Here is a 17,524-nt window from a genome sequence, read left to right on the forward strand (position 1 = left end):
AACAATGTAATAATAGTGTAAACGACACAAACACATTATAAGATCCAGATCATGTTGTGACAACATTTTCATCAGTTTAAAGAATGTTCTCACTTGAAACTGTTTGTGTCAGTTTTGTTCAGTGTTGAACTGCAGACATTTGTCAAACAACACCCAGGTCCCTCAGGCTCAGTTTGAAGTCTCTCCTGAGTGAGACCTTTAATGAAAATTTCTTACCACACACGGATCACGTTGATCTCAAGTTCATGTCCAAGTCAGACCTTGTCTGTGATGATTGACTCGTCTGTGTTTTGACATTTGTTCATGTAAATTTGAAATTACACATTAAACAGTAATAAAAAACATCCTCGTCGAGGCTCTTATAGACCAGTTGAATTAACGGTCGAAACAATTAGTCTAGTCTTATACAAAATCGACTTCTTTGACAGCTAATGATGAATAATAATAAATGTTTATTATTCTCCTTGATTAGATGAAAGTGAAAACAGTGACATCCATCATACAGAATAAATAAAGTTATTTAAAAACGAAATAATTGTAAAAAGAAAACTTTAAAAATGTAATTCCACATCCTTTCAAAACATGTCTCCTGCTACAAAGATAGAAATGTTTCTATGTTCGGAGTCACAACATCATAGTCGCTGATCGTCGCGAATCTTTCTGATCTTCTCGTTACTATGGCAACGGTGTGTGATTGGATGAGATGCAAAAGCTCTGCAAACCTGAGAGACAGGATATGATTTCATTATAAACAGATGCATTAATGCATAAATATTGTTTATAATTGTGAAGAATTATAAACACATACGAAACCGTTACTGCGATGATTATTTTTCAAAACATAAGGTCGATGGGAGGACAGCGCCCTCCATGGGTCATACACCAGTGATACACATTAAGTTTCAGATACAAATACATATTAATAAATGCTTTTGTATGGCGTTTTATTTGTGAAGTTGTAAATGTTGAGCACCTGAGAATATGTTTTGAACAAAGAAAAATCGATTTTACGTTCAATAAATCCCACTTTGTGTAGCTTTGACTGCTGTACGAGTATCGACTCCATCTTTTCTTTTTACCATCAACTTCTACAGTTTCATTCCTGCCAATGAACCGACCAATCACAGAGGCCGGAGAAAGCTTGTTTCTGATTGGCTGATTGGTTTCATGAACAACAACGTGCCGGTAAAAGTGTCGCATTCAACAACTGCACATTGTCCTTTTAAATAAACTAATTGATTCTCTGAGACTCTTGTGTTTGTCTTATGTGTCTTTATCTTTTAAGTATATATTTTATATAGTATTATTTGATTGTTTAAGTACTTTGTGACCCTGGTCTGGAAAATCTCTAGAGATATAAATGACTTACATGTCACTATTGGAGCTCAGAAGAGTAACCGCAGCAACAGGCTCCTCTCCATGCACTGCAAAACAGAATGTTTTAAGATGTCCTTCGTTCCTCCTGCCATGTTCTTGTTGATCTATGCTTTTTATCTTTATACTTAGATTGTCATCTTGTTATTTCTCTTGTTCTTGTCATTTTTATGAATAATTGCTGTATTACTGCGTCTAGTTGGAAAAAACTATTTCAATAAGGTTCTACCAAACCTGTGTTCCAACAGATGTAAGTAAGTCTCCCTCATGCTTAACATGACTTTATACTTCTTGTTGTTTACCTTTGAATTATTTACACGTTTTGTATTTATTCTATTGTTAGGGGATCAATAAAGTATCTTTTTATCTTCTCTTCACCCGATCCTTCTCCTTCTGCGTCTCTTTTCCTCCTGGTTTCCTCTTCGCCATTTTTAAATGCAGGCTTTAGCTCAGTCTTGAGCATTTCCTTGTGAGAAAACCAACCGTAAAACAACTCAATGAAGACTCTGGACTCAAGATTCAGTTGATAAAAATAATTTAATGTTTATATGTCGCGTATAAAACACTGTTTACGTGTCGAAGAAAAATAAAACTCTTTAATCGAACATTGCGAACCAAAAAAATAAAAAATTTGGAAAAAAAAAAAGAAGAAAAAAACCTTCAACGTCTCTTATTTTCTTCGTCCTTCAAGGTCAGTTTGTCGTAAACAAAAGTCCAGTTTGTTCCTCGTGGCACAAACATCACAGTGAGAGGTCCCACACCCTCACGCCCCCCCCCCCCCAGACCCCCAAATGGAACTTAAAAGGGACAAAAATCCAAAGAAAAGTGACAGACAAAAACAGCGACAGCGTCACTCAGCGATACTTACGTACATGCTGGGAGGTGACAATAGTGTTCGTGGTCCAGGAGGGGGCGCCGGCTCGGCCTCGTCTTCGCTCAAACCTTGCGGAGGTATCTAACTAGCGCGCTCGCTAACACGGGTCGGACCGAGCGGGCCTGACCTCGAACAGGCTCACGCCGAACTCCTGGCTCCTCAGCAACAGGCGCCGCAGACGATCAGACACGCCGACGGCGGCACCGAGCGCCTCCACCTGCAACAGCTGGGATGCGGGGGAGGGGGGGGGGGGGGGGGTAGTGATCTAGCCTCCATGTCCAGTGTGTAGTGAGTGTGCGTGTGTGTGTGTGAGTGTGTGTTTGTGAGTAATTACATGTTTCCACAGAGCAGCGCACAGCGGCAGCTTCTTGAGAGCCTTATTCAGCAGCCGCCTCACCTGCGGACGACACGGGAAGTGGAAAGGAAGCAAAACTTGAACCGCCGCCGAGTCACGTGACTCCACGAGTCACGCGGCAGGAGAGGGCGCGCCGTGGGTCGTGCCGTCCCGGGTCACGACATCTCCAATGGTTACCACTCACCTCTGACCTCTGCTTCAGCTCCGTTGCTATGGCGATCGCTCTGCAAATAGACAGATTCCACAGTGATGATGTCAGTGCTGATGTCAGCGGAACTCATGAGTCGCACTGGTGGACTTTGGGGCGACTCGTGGGTGAACTGGGAGTAAACTCGATATGGAGTAGATGTGACACGGAGTAGACATGGTACGGAGTAGATTTGATACGGAGAAGATCTAATATGAAGTAGACTTCATACGGAGTAGACTTGATACGGAGTAGACTTGATACGGAGTAGACTTGATGCGGAGTAGACTTGATACGGAGTAGACTTGATACGGGTAGACTTGATATGGAGTAGATTTGATACGGAGTAGACTTGATACGGAGTAGACTTGATATGGAGTAGATTTGATAGGGAGTAGACTTGATACGGAGTAGACTTGATACGGAGTAGACTTGATGCGGAGTAGACTTGATACGGAGTAGACTTGATGCGGAGTAGACTTGATACGGAGTAGACTTGATACAGAGTAGACTTGATACGGAGTAGACTTGATACCGAGTAGATTTGATACAGAGTACACTTGATACGGAGTAGACTTGATACGGAGTAGACCTGATGCGGAGTAGACTTGATGCGGAGTAGACTTGATGCGGAGTAGACTTGATGCGGAGTAAACCTGATACGGAGTAGACCTGATACGGAGTAGACCTGATACGGAGTAGACCTGATACGGAGTAGACCTGATACGGAGTAGACTTGATGCGAAGTAGACCTGATACGGAGTAGACCTGATACAGAGTAGACTTGATGCGGAGTAGACTTGATATGGAGTAGATTTGATAGGGAGTAGACTTGATACGGAGTAGACTTGATACGGAGTAGACTTGATACGGAGTAGACTTGATGCGGAGTAGACTTGATACGGAGTAGACTTGATACGGAGTAGACTTGATGCGGAGTAGACTTGATACGGAGTAGACTTGATGCGGAGTAGACTTGATACGGAGTAGACTTGATACGGAGTAGACTTGATGCGGAGTAAACGTTATACGAAGTAGACTTGATATGGAGTAGACTTGATACGGAGTAGACTTGATACGGAGTAGACTTGATACGGAGTAGACGTGATACGGAGTAGACTTGATACGGAGTAGACTTGATACGGAGTAGACATGGTACGGAGTAGACTTGATACGGAGTAGACTTGATACGGAGTAGACTTGATACGGAGTAGACTTGATATGGAGTAGATGTGACACGGAGTAGACATGGTACGGAGTAAATTTGATACGGAGAAGATCTAATATGAAGTAGACTTGATATGGAGTAGACTTGATACGGACTAGATTTGATACGGGTAGACTTGATATGGAGTAGATTTGATATGGAGTAGACTTGATACGGAGTAGACTTGATACGGAGTAGACTTGATACGGAGTAGACGTGATACGGAGTAGACTTGATACGGGTAGACTTGATACGGAGTAGACCTGATACGGAGTAGACTTGATGCGAAGTAAACGTTATACGAAGTAGACTTGATACGGAGTAGACCTGATACGGAGTAGACCTGATACAGAGTAGACTTGATGCGGAGTAAACGTTATACGAAGTAGACTTGATACGGAGTAGACCTGATACGGAGTAAACATGACACGGAGTAAACATGACATGGAGTAGACTTGATACGGAGTAGACTTGATACGGAGTAGACTTGATACGGAGTAGACTTGACACGGAGTAGACTTGAAAGAAAATCAAAAGTTTGACTCACATCTTCCAGGAGGACAAACACTTGGGGGCGCTATTGGTCAACGTTGTGGCTTGAAATTTCACGTGTTCCAAGTTTCCATCCAGCAGATCCAGACGCAGCAACCTGAGGATCAGCACGTTTACACACACACACACACACAAACACACACCTGTGTGCGTGTGTGAGTGTGTGTTCACCTCAGAGCCAGCTCGATGTTGTTGGGCATGCAGGTCTTCAGCCGCTCCAGCACCAGACAATGGCTGGAAGGCGACAGGCAGCTCAGGTAGAACGAAACCACCTGGATAGAAACACACGTGTGTATTAGTGTGTCCGTGTTCTCACCATCACAGGTGAACTTTGAACTTGAACCCCCTCGACAAAAGCCCGTCACTAATGCTTCTACCTTGTTGTGGAAGTGGTAGCAGGTCCAGAACTCAGCCGGGTTGAACGGGACCTCCAGGCGAGAGGGGTACGTGCTGAGGCACCGCAGGAGCAGGTCCGAGAGCAGCCGGTGACTCTGGCCGCTCACCTGGCTGGTGAACTCCAGGTAGCTGCAGAGGAGGGGGTGAGTTAGCCACAGAGGGGGGGGGGGTGACAGGGGATGGTGGAGACACGAAGGACATGAAGAGAGACGAGCCCGAGGTTCAAACTCACTCCATCCACAGCCTCTGGAGATCCTCCAGCTGCAGCACCGAACCCAGCGCTCGCTCGAACGCTTCCACCGTCTCCTCCTCGGAACCGTGGACCCACTGCCAGCGGCTACACAAACACATGGACAGGCTCTTCACAAACGCCAGAAGCAAACCGGCAAACAGGTGGAATCAAACGCTGAGGTAGGAGAGGCCCGGCTAGAAGCCCGGCGGGTCAGTACCAGTGGATGAGATGCAGGTAAGAACTCTGCTGATTCAGCTGGTCGTCCACTTCCTTCCTGATGTCCGGGGCCGGGAGCAGGTTCTTGCTGGGGAACCCGAGAATGTGTCTGCGGAGACAAGAATCCTCCATCGTCAAAGATCTCGTGGCAGCAGCTGAGAGAGACTCACCTGAGGACGTCGAGCGGCTCCTTGTCACACTGCTCGTCCTCACAGAGAGACAAGATGAAACCTCGCAGCAGAGGAGCGATGGCCGTGGACTTGTTCTGCAACGGAACAACAGACGGGCTCAGACCTTGAGACGGGTCTCCGGGGGGACCAGCCGGACTCACCTGGGACATGAGGAACTTGCAGGAGTTGTAGAAGACCTCGGCGTTGTTGGGACAATCCACGAGCGCGTGCAGCCATATGCTGACCGCCGGGTCCACCTCTCCTCTCCGGATGTGAAGGTCCACCAGAGCGTCTCGCACGCGGCATGACTCGGGATGGACCTGCAGCACCGACTCGCAGAGGGCGACGCCCTCGTCCAACCTAGGAACTCACTACAATCAACGCCATCGCTGGAAACTTTCATCTAGTCCAAGATCACACTTGAAGCATCGCAGATCACGGTACTGAAAATGTAGTATATTGTAGCAAGCTGCCGTCACAACCAGCAGAGCTTACAAACAAGTGAAATAATTCAAATAAGGTTCAGTATTTAAATTCTATGTCTATGTGGCCATTTAAAAATCACAACTGTGATTGGTTGGCTGAGTGGCAAAGCATGATGGGAGCTGTTCAGGTCACCCTTACTGAGACGGTTTTAAAATGGGATGGCACCTCATATACAATCTTGCTAGTTCAATAAATGTACATTTAAAGAATCTCTATGTGATTTGAAGTGGAGCGACGCCAGTGGACTAAAGTGGTAGTGTTTAGACGGGAGACTACATTTCCCATGAGCACTCGCTAAACGTAGCAAAAGTTTCCATGTCCCGGTTTGTATCAGTTGATGAATGTTGTGTTTCCAGACTTCATTGATGAATGAAGGATGAAACTGATGAGGTGATGAATCATTGTAATGAAATATGATATGACGGCTTTGAAAATAACATCACTTTAACTTTGTTTTTGTTTGTAAATAACATCACTTTAACTTTGTTTTTGTTTGTAAATAACATAACTTTAACTTTGTTTTTGTTTGTAAATAACATCACTTTAACTTTGTTTTTGTTTGTAAATAACATAACTTTAACTTTGTTTTTGTTTGTAAATAACATCACTTTAACTTTGTTTTTGTTTGTAAATAACATAACTTTAACTTTGTTTTTGTTTGTAAATAACATCACTTTAACTTTGTTTTTGTTTGTAAATAACATCACTTTAACTTTGTTTTTGTTTGTAAATAACATAACTTTAACTTTGTTTTTGTTTGTAAATAACATCACTTTAACTTTGTTTTTGTTTGTAAATAACATAACTTTAACTTTGTTTTTGTTTGTAAATAACATCACTTTAACTTTGTTTTTGTTTGTAAATAACATAACTTTAACTTTGTTTTTGTTTGTAAATAACATCACTTTAACTTTGTTTTTGTTTGTAAATAACATAACTTTAACTTTGTTTTTGTTTGTAAATAACATAACTTTTTGTTTGTAAATAACATCACTTTAACTTTGTTTTTGTTTGTAAATAACATCACTTTAACTTTGTTTTTGTTTGTAAATAACATAACTTTAACTTTGTTTTTGTTTGTAAATAACATAACTTTAACTTTGTTTTTGTTTGTAAATAACATAACTTTAACTTTGTTTTTGTTTGTAAATAACATCACTTTAACTTTGTTTTTGTTTGTAAATAACATCACTTTAACTTTGTTTTTGTTTGTAAATAACATCACTTTAACTTTGTTTTTGTTTGTAAATAACATAACTTTAACTTTGTTTTTGTTTGTAAATAACATCACTTTAACTTTGTTTTTGTTTGTAAATAACATAACTTTAACTTTGTTTTTGTTTGTAAATAACATAACTTTTTGTTTGTAAATAACATAACTTTAACTTTGTTTTTGTTTGTAAATAACATCACTTTAACTTTGTTTTTGTTTGTAAATAACATCACTTTAACTTTGTTTTTGTTTGTAAATAACATCACTTTAACTTTGTATTTGTACCGTAATTCATTTAAAGTGAAAAATAAAATGTCAACTACCTCGTGGATATCCTATAATCCCACCTGCATAAAACAAGTCCCGCTGTGCTTTTTTCAGAACATAACCCCCAGAATAAACGAGGTACCACTGTACTACAGCCTCATTACCATCGTGAACTTTTCTATTTAATGCAAACACCAAAGCTAAAGTTCATCGTTTTTGGAAACTAATATCAAGTTGAAAAGAGTCACTTATGATTTCACAAGAAGTTTGTGTGTCTGGCTCCCTCCACTGTTAAAACTCTGTAATTGTCTTGAGTGCTGCTTCAATAGGCGGTGACCCTCAGTTCTTACCGGTCCAGTAGCTTGTAAAGGTAGATCAGGTTAAGATGGAGCGAAAGGCGCGACACAGTGTGATCGCCGGTGCACAAGGTATCCTCGCCGCACTGAGCGATGGCATCTGGAATCAAACCTGGGCGTCAGAACTTCACACACGAGTAAACAATGATCAGATTTCAAGTGTTTAAACGAACCCTGGAAGAGGTCGATGAGGATGTCGGACGGCGTGGTGATGTCCTGCTGGGTCCTCCAGGGGAGCAGAAAGTCTTCCCTGCTGACGAGTCTGGAAGGACCCGACTCGCGGGGGTTGAATAAATCTGCCGGTAGCCGGTTGAACTCCATCAGGTGAATGAAGGAGAGCCAGAGCAGCGCCCTGTCGCTCACCATCACCCGCTGGATCACGCTGTTCTCGTCTACAGACTTCAAGGTTTCCTGGAAACACAATTGATTACTTGAGCAGTTTCTTCTGAGGCGGACATCGACTCCGTCGGTCGGATGTACGCACCTGAAGGATGGACAGAGCTCCCTCCATCCGCCCAGTGAACACGTTGAGGTGCACTCTGTAGAGAAGCGCCTCGGTCAGCTGGAAGGAAAGTTTCTCGGTGACGGCCGAAGACGATTCCGTCAGGAGGTAGTTGAGCAGACGCTCGCACACGTAGTCCTTCCCCTCGAACGAACGCTCCATGTTGAGATACTGCACAAAACACGAGACTCAGAACCTGCACATCCTTCCAGAGCCGCTCAAAGACGCTCACCCTCCACCACACGCGGTAGTCCGGCGCGTGCTCCACGGCCATCTCACACATCTCCTGCACTTCTTCACGGCTGCCTCGCTCAGAGAAGAGCGACAGGTAGTGACTCCACACCTCCGGGTTCTCGCAGTTGTTCTCTAGAGCTCGGGACAGAGTGTTCAGCGCCGCTTCCAGGCACTCGGCCCGTGGACTGAGGGGAAACCGACAAAAGGTGTTGGGTGTAGAAGTTAAAGACACAGGTGTGCGAACGCTTACATCTGGTCCTGGTTCAGGTACTTGAAGGCAAGTTTGATCCACAGCTGTGTGTCGCAGGGACTCTCCAACACGCTGCTCTCCAGGTTGGAGATGTCGTCGGTTTCACTGATGAAATAACGCTTGTCCTCTGACGTGACGCAGATGTCGGACTGGTCAGGTTGCATCGCTCCATCTGTCAAGACAGACATACAAAGAAGGGATCAATAAAGTTCTACCTAACCTATTTTTAAGTATGTTGGTTAAAGATCAACACACCTGACTTCGTGGTGGTCAGGGTGCCTGCTGGGGTTTCGTCCTCGCTATCCTCCTCTCCATGAGGACGGCTCTGGACCGTGTTCCTGGGCCTCCACTGCCGCAGTTCTTTGTGAGTGGTGAACGGAGGATCTGTGGAAAGGGGCCACAGTTGTAACTCGGTTCATCTGAACAACAGACATGAGGATCCACGCACTGTGACGCCGGCTCTCGTTGACCTTGTGGACCAGCAGAACGGCCTTCTGGTCGACACCCATGCCATCGCTGTTGGTTCCAAATAACTTCTTCATGTATTTTTCTGTCAAAGACAAAGAACTTCAGTCAAGAGTGTCCTTCATCGTGCTCCTGGGTTAATGCTTATGATAATGTGTGCATGGCTGAGTGACAGGACAAATTAAATCCACGGGAAAAACAAACTGATTAAAAGAATAGTGCGGACACTTAAAAAAAAATTACCAGACACAATTTTGTGCTTGTAATCATTAAATAAATTGTAAATTCAAACTACTATCAATAACGGAATGATTGGGTTTTATAGAAGTGCATTATTAAAATGTGAAAAAGACAATAGAGCAGTTTTTAGTTACTGGATGGAGGACTGACTGAAGTCGATTGGACCTAATGGACGTCGCATCAAGGTGTAGATATCTTGACACAAAGACTAAGCTATAACTGAAAGAGAACATTTAACTATACATATTTAAACATTCAACTAAAGTACATAATGTTTTTTTCCATCCATTTAATTAAGTGAAGTTCAATAAACAATAAGGACATTTTTTTAATTAATTAATTCTTCTTGTGAATAAAGGAGATTTCTATATGAAAAAAAAACAACTTTATTAAGATGCCATCATCATACAGACCTGTGGCAGAACTGATGTCATCACTGGAGCTGATCTCGGAGCAGCTGATCAGGGACAGATCGTAGGAGAGAATGTCCTGGAACAGTTGGTTTCCCTTGAATGTGCAGTCCCTCATGTGCTGCCTGAGGAGTGACGATATGATCAGTCATAGTGATCAGCGTTTTCACCTGGACATTTACATCGACTTTCTTCAACATCTAGACCAAATCTTTTCTAGATGAATCAACCCGTTGAACTTCCAATCACTCATCGTCAATACTGATCAGGCATCCGAGCGTTCCTACCATCGACAGCCGTCATCGTTGCAGGTTCCCGTCAGGTCGAAGCGGCAGAAGCAGTTGTTTGGCTCGATGGTGTTGCTGAAGGTAACAGAGCTCAGAGAAAACTTCTCCTTGGTTCTGTAGTAAGTGCTGAACCTGCAGGGACAACGTCCATCAGTTCTGAGGAAGATTCCATTTAAACACAACCAAGAAGTTCTGTTACCTGTACGAGCGGAAGGCCAGCAGGGGGCTGTGATACGGACCGAACGACACCGGTTTCATGTCGGCGGCCGTGGCTGCATCTGGTTCTATCGATACCACCTGGATTGACAAAGACAGTCAGATGACATTATTGGAACATCCATGTCGACGTGTCTACCTTTCTCACTGGTCCGTCCTCCACATGAGCTCCGATCTTCTGCAGTTCTTGAAGGAGCAGCTCGCCCAGCTGCTCCCCCTCTTGGTAGCTCTGTTTAAGTGCATCCACGTCAAACCCTGCTATGACCTCAGTGTTTTCTGTGGGGCTGCTGCTGATCTTGGAAGGTTTGGCTGAGCTGAGATCTTTCACAGGGGTGGAGGAGGTCAGCTGTTCCAGGTGCGGTTTAGTGAATCCCGACTGGATTAGTGAACGTCTTCTCGAGCCGATTGCCTCGGGAAGTGCACTGGACTCTGCCTCTGGCTCGCAGGCTTCAGGGAGGTCGTCGTTGTCCAGAGTGAGTTTGTCCTGGGTCAGGTCATGCAGCGAGGGCTGCGGCAGTGTGAACGGGCTGGTGGGTACAGACTGACTTTGTGGGTTCGGGGGGGTGGGGACACGTGGACAACTAACTACAGGCGTTTCCACAGGAACACTTCTATTGCGTTGCGCCTGAGCCTCCTTCAACTTTTGGATCTTCAGAGCGTACTCCGACTCCAGTCTCTGCAGCAGCTGCTTCTGCTTGATCAGGTCCGCCAGGTGGTGCTCGGAGCTGAGCAGGGATCCGTCCACACGCTGCATCTTACTGGCCTGGAAGGTGTCAAAGTGGATAATGAAGTTAATATTATAGCAGCGCTAAAATGAAAACCAGCATGACCATCATATACTCGGGACCTAGGATTAGAAGACTGCTTGTAAATACTTCTAAGGTTAAAGCGAGTCAAACTATTGCTTGTTCACTAACTTGTATGAACTGCGTGTCAGTGGGACACGTTGGAAGTGGAATAGGTTATACTGGTTAATGGATCAACAAAATGTGATGTCATTAGCAGTCGTAAACTCAGAACACAGAACCGAAGACTCTTATCGACCCTACTTGGTATGATGCTATCCAAGCCTTCTAGTGATGTAGTAACCTTTTACCCCTTTGACGCAGCTCACCTTATTCTGGTCCACAGTAGATTTACGCTTAGCCCCCGGACCCATCGCCTCCTGTGCTTTAAGCAGCTCTTGCTTCAGTCTTGCCTCAACAGACTTCTTCAGGGAAACCCGATGCTCCACGCGATGAACCTAAAGTTAAACCATCAGTCAGCAGGTGGGGGGGCAGAGAGCTTGGTTTACAGAGGCATAGAGAGTCACCTGCTCTTGTAGCTTTTTCAACAGCGTCTTATTAGCGCCAACTATCTTTTCACTTGCGAGCAGCTGCTCCCGGAGTCTGGACACTTTGGCCTCGGCTGCTCGCAGGGACTCGTTCTTCTTCTGCTCTTGAAGCAGCAGCTGTTTCAAGAGAACCTCGTCTCTCTGCAGCAGAGACCTGCAAACACACATGCATATGCAGAGCCGTTATAGCAAGGGCTGCCGTGTGATTACGACAAAAATCATTGCGTTTCATTTTTGCAAGTATTTCAAGCAAACGTTTGATTTGAACAAACTACAAAAAGACTTTACATCTCAACAACAAAACAAAGGTACATTTTGAGTGACATCGACCAGTTTCTTGTCAATGTTGACCATTTAAAATGCGCAGCAACAAACTAGCTGAACAGAGATCATTCGCTGTGAAGTCGAGGACACACCAGATGTTCACGTCGAGGAGTCACTGAGGAAGTGTCCTGATCTTACCTTTGTTTGATGAGTTTCTGCTCAACTTCTGTGAGCTTCAACTGAGCTGCTGTCTTCTGGTCCTGCTTATTGTCAGCAGTGGCCGCTGGTAAGGAGGCTGCTCCATGTAGGACTTGATTTAACTGCTTCTGCTTCTCCCTGCTGTGTAAGGAAAACATATTTATGAGAGTTGTTAAGGACTTCCTTGGGTAGGGTCAAGGTCATACCTGGCGATTTCCTCCTTCAGAAGGCGATACTCCGCCTTCTTTGCTTCAGGCAGAGCTTCTGGGGTTCTGACAGGGTTGTTTTCTTTCTCGGGTCCGGCCGCAGCTTTGGGTTTGGTTGCCTGCAAACATGAGAAGTCCATCAGTACATCTGTGATGAAGAGAAGCTGAGGGATGCAGGACCGTAGACCCACCTCTGCCGTCCTCCTGGCCTCTTTGATCATGAACTCCAGACCCCCAAACATGCTCGGAGCAGAGCTGCTCGTTTCCACATCCGAGTCGCTATCGTCAGAGTTGTTCAGTGAGATCACCACGGACTTGTGTCGAGGCAGCTGGATCAGGAATCAATGCAGAGACTGATTAAGACTTGAGCTACAAAAAAAAACACCCGTCTAACCGTGACAGATCTTCTCACCACAAGGGCTGCTCTGCCGTGGTGATGGCCCCGCAAGAACTTGTTGCTACGCGGTTGTTGCACCATGTTCAAGTTGACGGTGCTCAGGTTTCCTCTAGATGGCTGCTGTGTGCCCGTTGAGGGAGCACTACTTGGGGAGGGGGGGCCACTGGAGGTCTTCTCCTGGAGAAACATAAGACAACATGGAGTTCTGATCAAAGGGAGAAAAGTTCTTGAACTACTCACCTCAGCTGTAGGGACTCGCTTGGTGGCCATCGACATCAAACAGGTCTTCCTCAGTAGCATCTCCTCCTCTTCCTCCTCATCCTCAAAAGGAGGTTTGGGGGGCTGCTCCAGCTCAACAGGTGGTGGGAGGGGAGGAGGAGGAGGGGAGCCAGTGGTTGGAGCATGGGGATGGATGTCCTTGATAGAAAGAGCAACAAGTCAGCATCTGGACTGCTCAATAGTACACATCTCTCTCTGTGATTTAAAGATGGTGTTAGTTTATGTCAGTTTTTAACAATGTATTAACTCAGGAGATCGACTCATCTTTACATACAGAACACACATCTCAAGGCCAACTTTCTATGACATTATTTAACAGCATTTCCTTCACATCATCACATAAAAAATAAGGGAATAAAGGAGCGCACACAAGAAAAGATCCTGGTTGGATGGATGCAGAGAACCTGGCTTGAAGGAAGAACACAGGAAAAATGTTTGTCTATTATTTTGTCGGCGTACAGAGAAAATATTGTTGTTTTTTTCAGCAGCTCAGTCTGTTACAGATCTGCACATTATTAAAGATAAGAACATATTTAATTTCAATTTATATTATATATTTACAATAAATATTTGTATGGACTACCTTTATAATTCACAGTCACAAACTGTGTCCGAAAAGAAAATAGTTAAAATATGACAAACAGTAAAAAACAGCACAAAACATTGAAAGGATGAATATCAGTGTTAAATACACTGTTGCAGCCGTAAATTCAACAACACAACGAAATATGTATAATATGTTTTTTCTGTGTTTACGTTTGCCATTTGGCCTTGATCGCCTCATTCTGCTTTTCAAGGTTTTAGCCAAGGATTATAATTTCGGTCCATCCCTAAAATGTACCTTCTTTTTAGTGCTACCCCTTTTCCACATCGTTTTGTGACATAAAGAGGCAGATCAAACAATACGCTTTGAAAAAGAAGGGATAAATAAATGCATTTTATAAGTTATTGATTAAAAAGACAACCAACTTAGTGCAATGTCATCAAAAAAATTGATTTGGGTAGTAAGTATTACTTCTTTTTTTTTTGTTTATAACTTGTTTTTGTTATAAAACATATTTGTAGTGTTTAAGAGGAATTTACACACATGAGCTATAACAAAGTTTGACGCCATTTTATTCTAGTGTTTTGCTCATTTAACCCACAATCAAGTGCTTTTACAAAGACATTTTTCTTACTAGAGTTAAAAAACATGTTAACAAAAGAAAAATAAACATACCGTGGTGAAAAGGGGGACGGGTGGGTAACATCCAGGATCATCCGAAGCAAACAGAGAAGGTGAGGGAACTGTAGAGAAAGCACAGCAGATGATATAGATGGTTAGATTGGATTTTTAACATAAAACAAGTTGAAATACTATCTGAATGAGAAACGTACCAACATGCATGGAGGAGTTAAAGGACAAACCTGGTGAGCTCGTCTCACTGTCAGTGTCCATCGCAACTTCATCATAGTTGTCATACTGATACAAGTTTCCTGAGGAGTCCAGGAGAGTTTTTCCCGAGGACTTCCTGTGTTCTCCATCCCTGGACTGGAAAAAAAAACAATCATAGTCACACGGGTCCAAGATTCATGAGGCTCGATGTTCACCGGTACCTTGCTTCGGGTTTGCATTTTCCCACCAACCAACTTCATGAAGCGGTTGTACTGCTCGTCCTGGTTACTCAGGTCTCGGATTCTGCGGATCTCTTCCTCGCGCTTCCGCCGCTCGTCCTCCTCATGCTGTTGAACTTTCCAGCTCCGCACCTGCTGCTTCCTGAACGTCTGCTTCGTCGTGGTTCCTGAAAGATGAAATGTGGACCATGAGTGAACTGCACCGGATCATGGGCAGTGTGACCATCACCAACTCACCTGGACTCGGAGTCTTCTTAGATCTGGTTGAAGCTCTGGCTCTCTCTGGAGTGACTTTAACAACCTTGGCTCGATCTCGGTCCGCAGCTCTTCCACTGGTCTTGGGTTTGTCTCGCTCCACAGGCTTGGCACCGGCTTTGTTGCGCCCAGCGGCAGCCATTGAGGCCGACCTGGTGGTCACTCTTGGTTTGCTGGCGGCCGGGCTGGACCCGGCACTCTTGTCTTGAATGTCTTTTACGATTTTGTCTTGACTTTTCTTCATCACCTGCAGCTCCTTCTGCTGCCATTTCTTACTCGCCGACTGAAGGGCCAGGAGACGCAGCTGCAGCTCCGACAGGTCTTCCTCCTCCACCTTCGGCAACTGTAGATTGATTTAATTAAATGTATAATCTGTGTGGTTTATTTAAGAAGCTTTTGTTGAAGACAGTATATTAGGACGGGTCTGTTGCCATCCCATCTTTACGCAACTACAAAGCTAAACAGAAGAATGAAATTAATTCATTACCTTTTCTGAAAGAGGGAGAGACTCCTCACTGGATGCTGAAGATCCACACGAGGAATCCTTCTTCATCGTCTCTTTATCTTTAGGTTCTTCACCAACACAGCAAACACAATCGTCCGCCGTCTTCTCCTCAGATATGTTGGGATCTTTGAGTTCCACCCCTTTATCGGTCTGATCATCTTCAATGACAACTTTAAATAAATAGAAAACATTAAATAAGTGTGATTTGAAAAAAAGAAAAAGAGAAAAGAAGCCTTACCAGTCTCACCAATTCCATCTTCTACTGCGCTTTGGTCAAGATTGACAGTGCAGGGAAGTTTCTGACGCAGAGGTTTGATGTTAAAGGCCTGAAAAACCCTCGTCACAGCCAGATTTTCCTCTTCCTTCTCCGGCAAAGGCGTGTCCATTGCCTCAGGCGACGGGTTGGGTTCTGTCGTGGAACCATTTTCGACGGGTACCTCTTGTACGAAACTGTTTGGCTCGAGAGCCATAGTCTCCTCTTTCCTGATGCACTCCAGCTCCAGTTGGATCTGCTTGTACTTCGACAACAAGTCCTCAAAAGACTCGTCGGCAACTTCCGTTTTCGAAAGCGTTTTCCGGGCAACACTTCGTACAACAAACTTCTCTGAGGTCACGTGTTCAGGAAAAAATACATCATCGTCATCATTACTCAACATTTACACAAAACCTTGACTTGTACAAAGGTAAAGGTCAAATAATTGACTCACTCAAATGACAAGGATACTAATTTAGTTTAAGCAAATTCAATGAATGTTCTTCTTGTCCTCATGACGACTAAGGGGTCAGATTATTTTCAAAGAAATGTGTTCCTTTTTGTAGTAACAATCGCCAGATTATTAATATTATTAATGCCTAGAACTCCAACAAGGAACCATTTTGAAAAGAATCCCAACAACCAAATCAAGTAAACAGATTGCAATTGTGTAACCAATCGTAACAACTGTGACAGCTACTTTAAAATACCTGTACTCTCAACGTAGGTACAAAAATAGAAAAATGACATAAATAGAAATAACACAAACACGTCTACTTACTGAACAAACATAAACAGTAATACTGTGCTTCTATTATTAATAAACATGTTTGATCACATCATGGATACTCATTTATTTAGGTAGCTTTCGCTTTATATATCTAACTTTTATCATTATTGTTAAAAAAGGATACGTTTTCTTGACGGTGACTCGATGTTGGCATGACCGTCTCCGGGCCCGTGTCTGCCCGGCGCTGCTCTCCCTCCGCCGCGGCCGCCTCGGTTCCAACACCCGCGGCCCCCGTTATTCGAGCCTCGGTGCCTGAACCTCTCCAGGGTCCCGTGACTCCGCTCCCAAAAATTGTTCCTGGGACCCAGCTCTCCGTGGTGACCCGGCGGGTGAGGCATGAGCGGCGGCGGCGGAAGCAGCGGCGGCGGCGGAGTACCGGGAGGAGGCAGCTCGGCTCTATGGTTGTGCGGGAAGCTGTGACCGTGTGGGCCCACGCTGTACGCCATCCGGTGGTGGAAGTGTGGCCCGTGTTCGTGCTGCTGTTGCTGGCGAGGAAGCCCGTTCCGCGGAGGCCCCACACGGCCGCGCCGGTTACCATCCCCCAGCCGCACTGGGATCCGCTCCTCGGCTTCATCGTCACATATCTCGCCGTCTTCCAGCTCGCCGTCCTCTTTGGGAGAGTGACCCAGAGGCCCCGCGTTCATCGTGGACGACATTAAAACGCAAACGCGTCCACTGACCCCGACTTTAACCGATCGGTCGAGCCGCGTTCACTCATTGAGACACGGTCACTCTCGCTGTCAAATCACCTTCCGGCAGGTTCGCCATGTTAGCTTCTTCGATTAGCTTCTCCTCGCCTGCTCTCGTGGAGATATCGCGAGATTACAGTAGAACTCAAGCACGTAAACAACTGCGTTTATTTAATTCTTTTTTTTTATTTTTTTTAGATTATCTTATTTTATCCTAAAATACACAATAAATAATTGCATTTGATTCCTCTA

General features: G+C 44.5%; 1 protein-coding gene across 2 annotated transcripts; it reads right to left on the bottom strand.

Annotated features, from left to right (window-relative positions):
• Window positions 1-1,892: 1,892 nt before the first annotated feature.
• Window positions 1,893-17,406, bottom strand: zfc3h1 (zinc finger C3H1-type containing). 2 transcript variants are annotated; one of them, XM_087796875.1, is made up of 35 exons: window positions 16,708-17,406; window positions 15,779-16,144; window positions 15,523-15,710; window positions 15,018-15,378; window positions 14,763-14,947; window positions 14,544-14,697; window positions 14,386-14,453; window positions 13,128-13,304; window positions 12,903-13,064; window positions 12,682-12,819; window positions 12,491-12,609; window positions 12,285-12,425; window positions 11,802-11,976; window positions 11,604-11,732; window positions 10,629-11,252; window positions 10,473-10,570; window positions 10,274-10,405; window positions 9,990-10,111; window positions 9,320-9,421; window positions 9,127-9,255; window positions 8,872-9,043; window positions 8,620-8,806; window positions 8,370-8,558; window positions 8,059-8,296; window positions 7,880-7,985; window positions 5,725-5,923; window positions 5,564-5,658; window positions 5,395-5,502; window positions 5,178-5,282; window positions 4,927-5,074; window positions 4,721-4,821; window positions 4,545-4,646; window positions 2,788-2,827; window positions 2,583-2,645; window positions 1,893-2,474 (listed from the first exon to the last, which is right to left on the bottom strand). In XM_087796875.1, exons 1-35 carry the CDS (start codon window positions 17,237-17,239, stop codon window positions 2,346-2,348), a joined length of 6,084 nt encoding a protein of 2,027 aa, XP_087653001.1. In that variant the 5' UTR covers window positions 17,240-17,406; the 3' UTR covers window positions 1,893-2,345. The 2 variants fall into 2 exon arrangements, with proteins under 2 accessions (XP_087653001.1, XP_087653002.1); XM_087796876.1 differs by having other exon boundaries at window positions 14,574-14,697; window positions 16,708-17,405.
• Window positions 17,407-17,524: the final 118 nt, after the last annotated feature.

The sequence above is a fragment of the Callionymus lyra genome, chromosome 8 (assembly GCF_982586985.1).
Source record: "Callionymus lyra chromosome 8, fCalLyr1.hap1.1, whole genome shotgun sequence".
Lineage (NCBI taxonomy): Eukaryota > Metazoa > Chordata > Actinopteri > Syngnathiformes > Callionymidae > Callionymus > Callionymus lyra.

Excerpts from the sequence above, each read along its gene's own strand:
- zfc3h1 (XM_087796875.1), bottom strand. The coding sequence starts at position 17,239 with ATGTCGTCCACGATGAACGCGGGGCCTCTGGGTCACTCTCCCAAAGAG. Across the intron at positions 4,822-4,926 it reads GCTACCACTTCCACAACAAG|GTGGTTTCGTTCTACCTGAG; the intron begins GTAGAAGCATTA and ends GTTTCTATCCAG. Across the intron at positions 2,828-4,544 it reads TGTTTGTCCTCCTGGAAGAT|AGCGATCGCCATAGCAACGG; the intron begins GTGAGTCAAACT and ends GTCTATTTGCAG.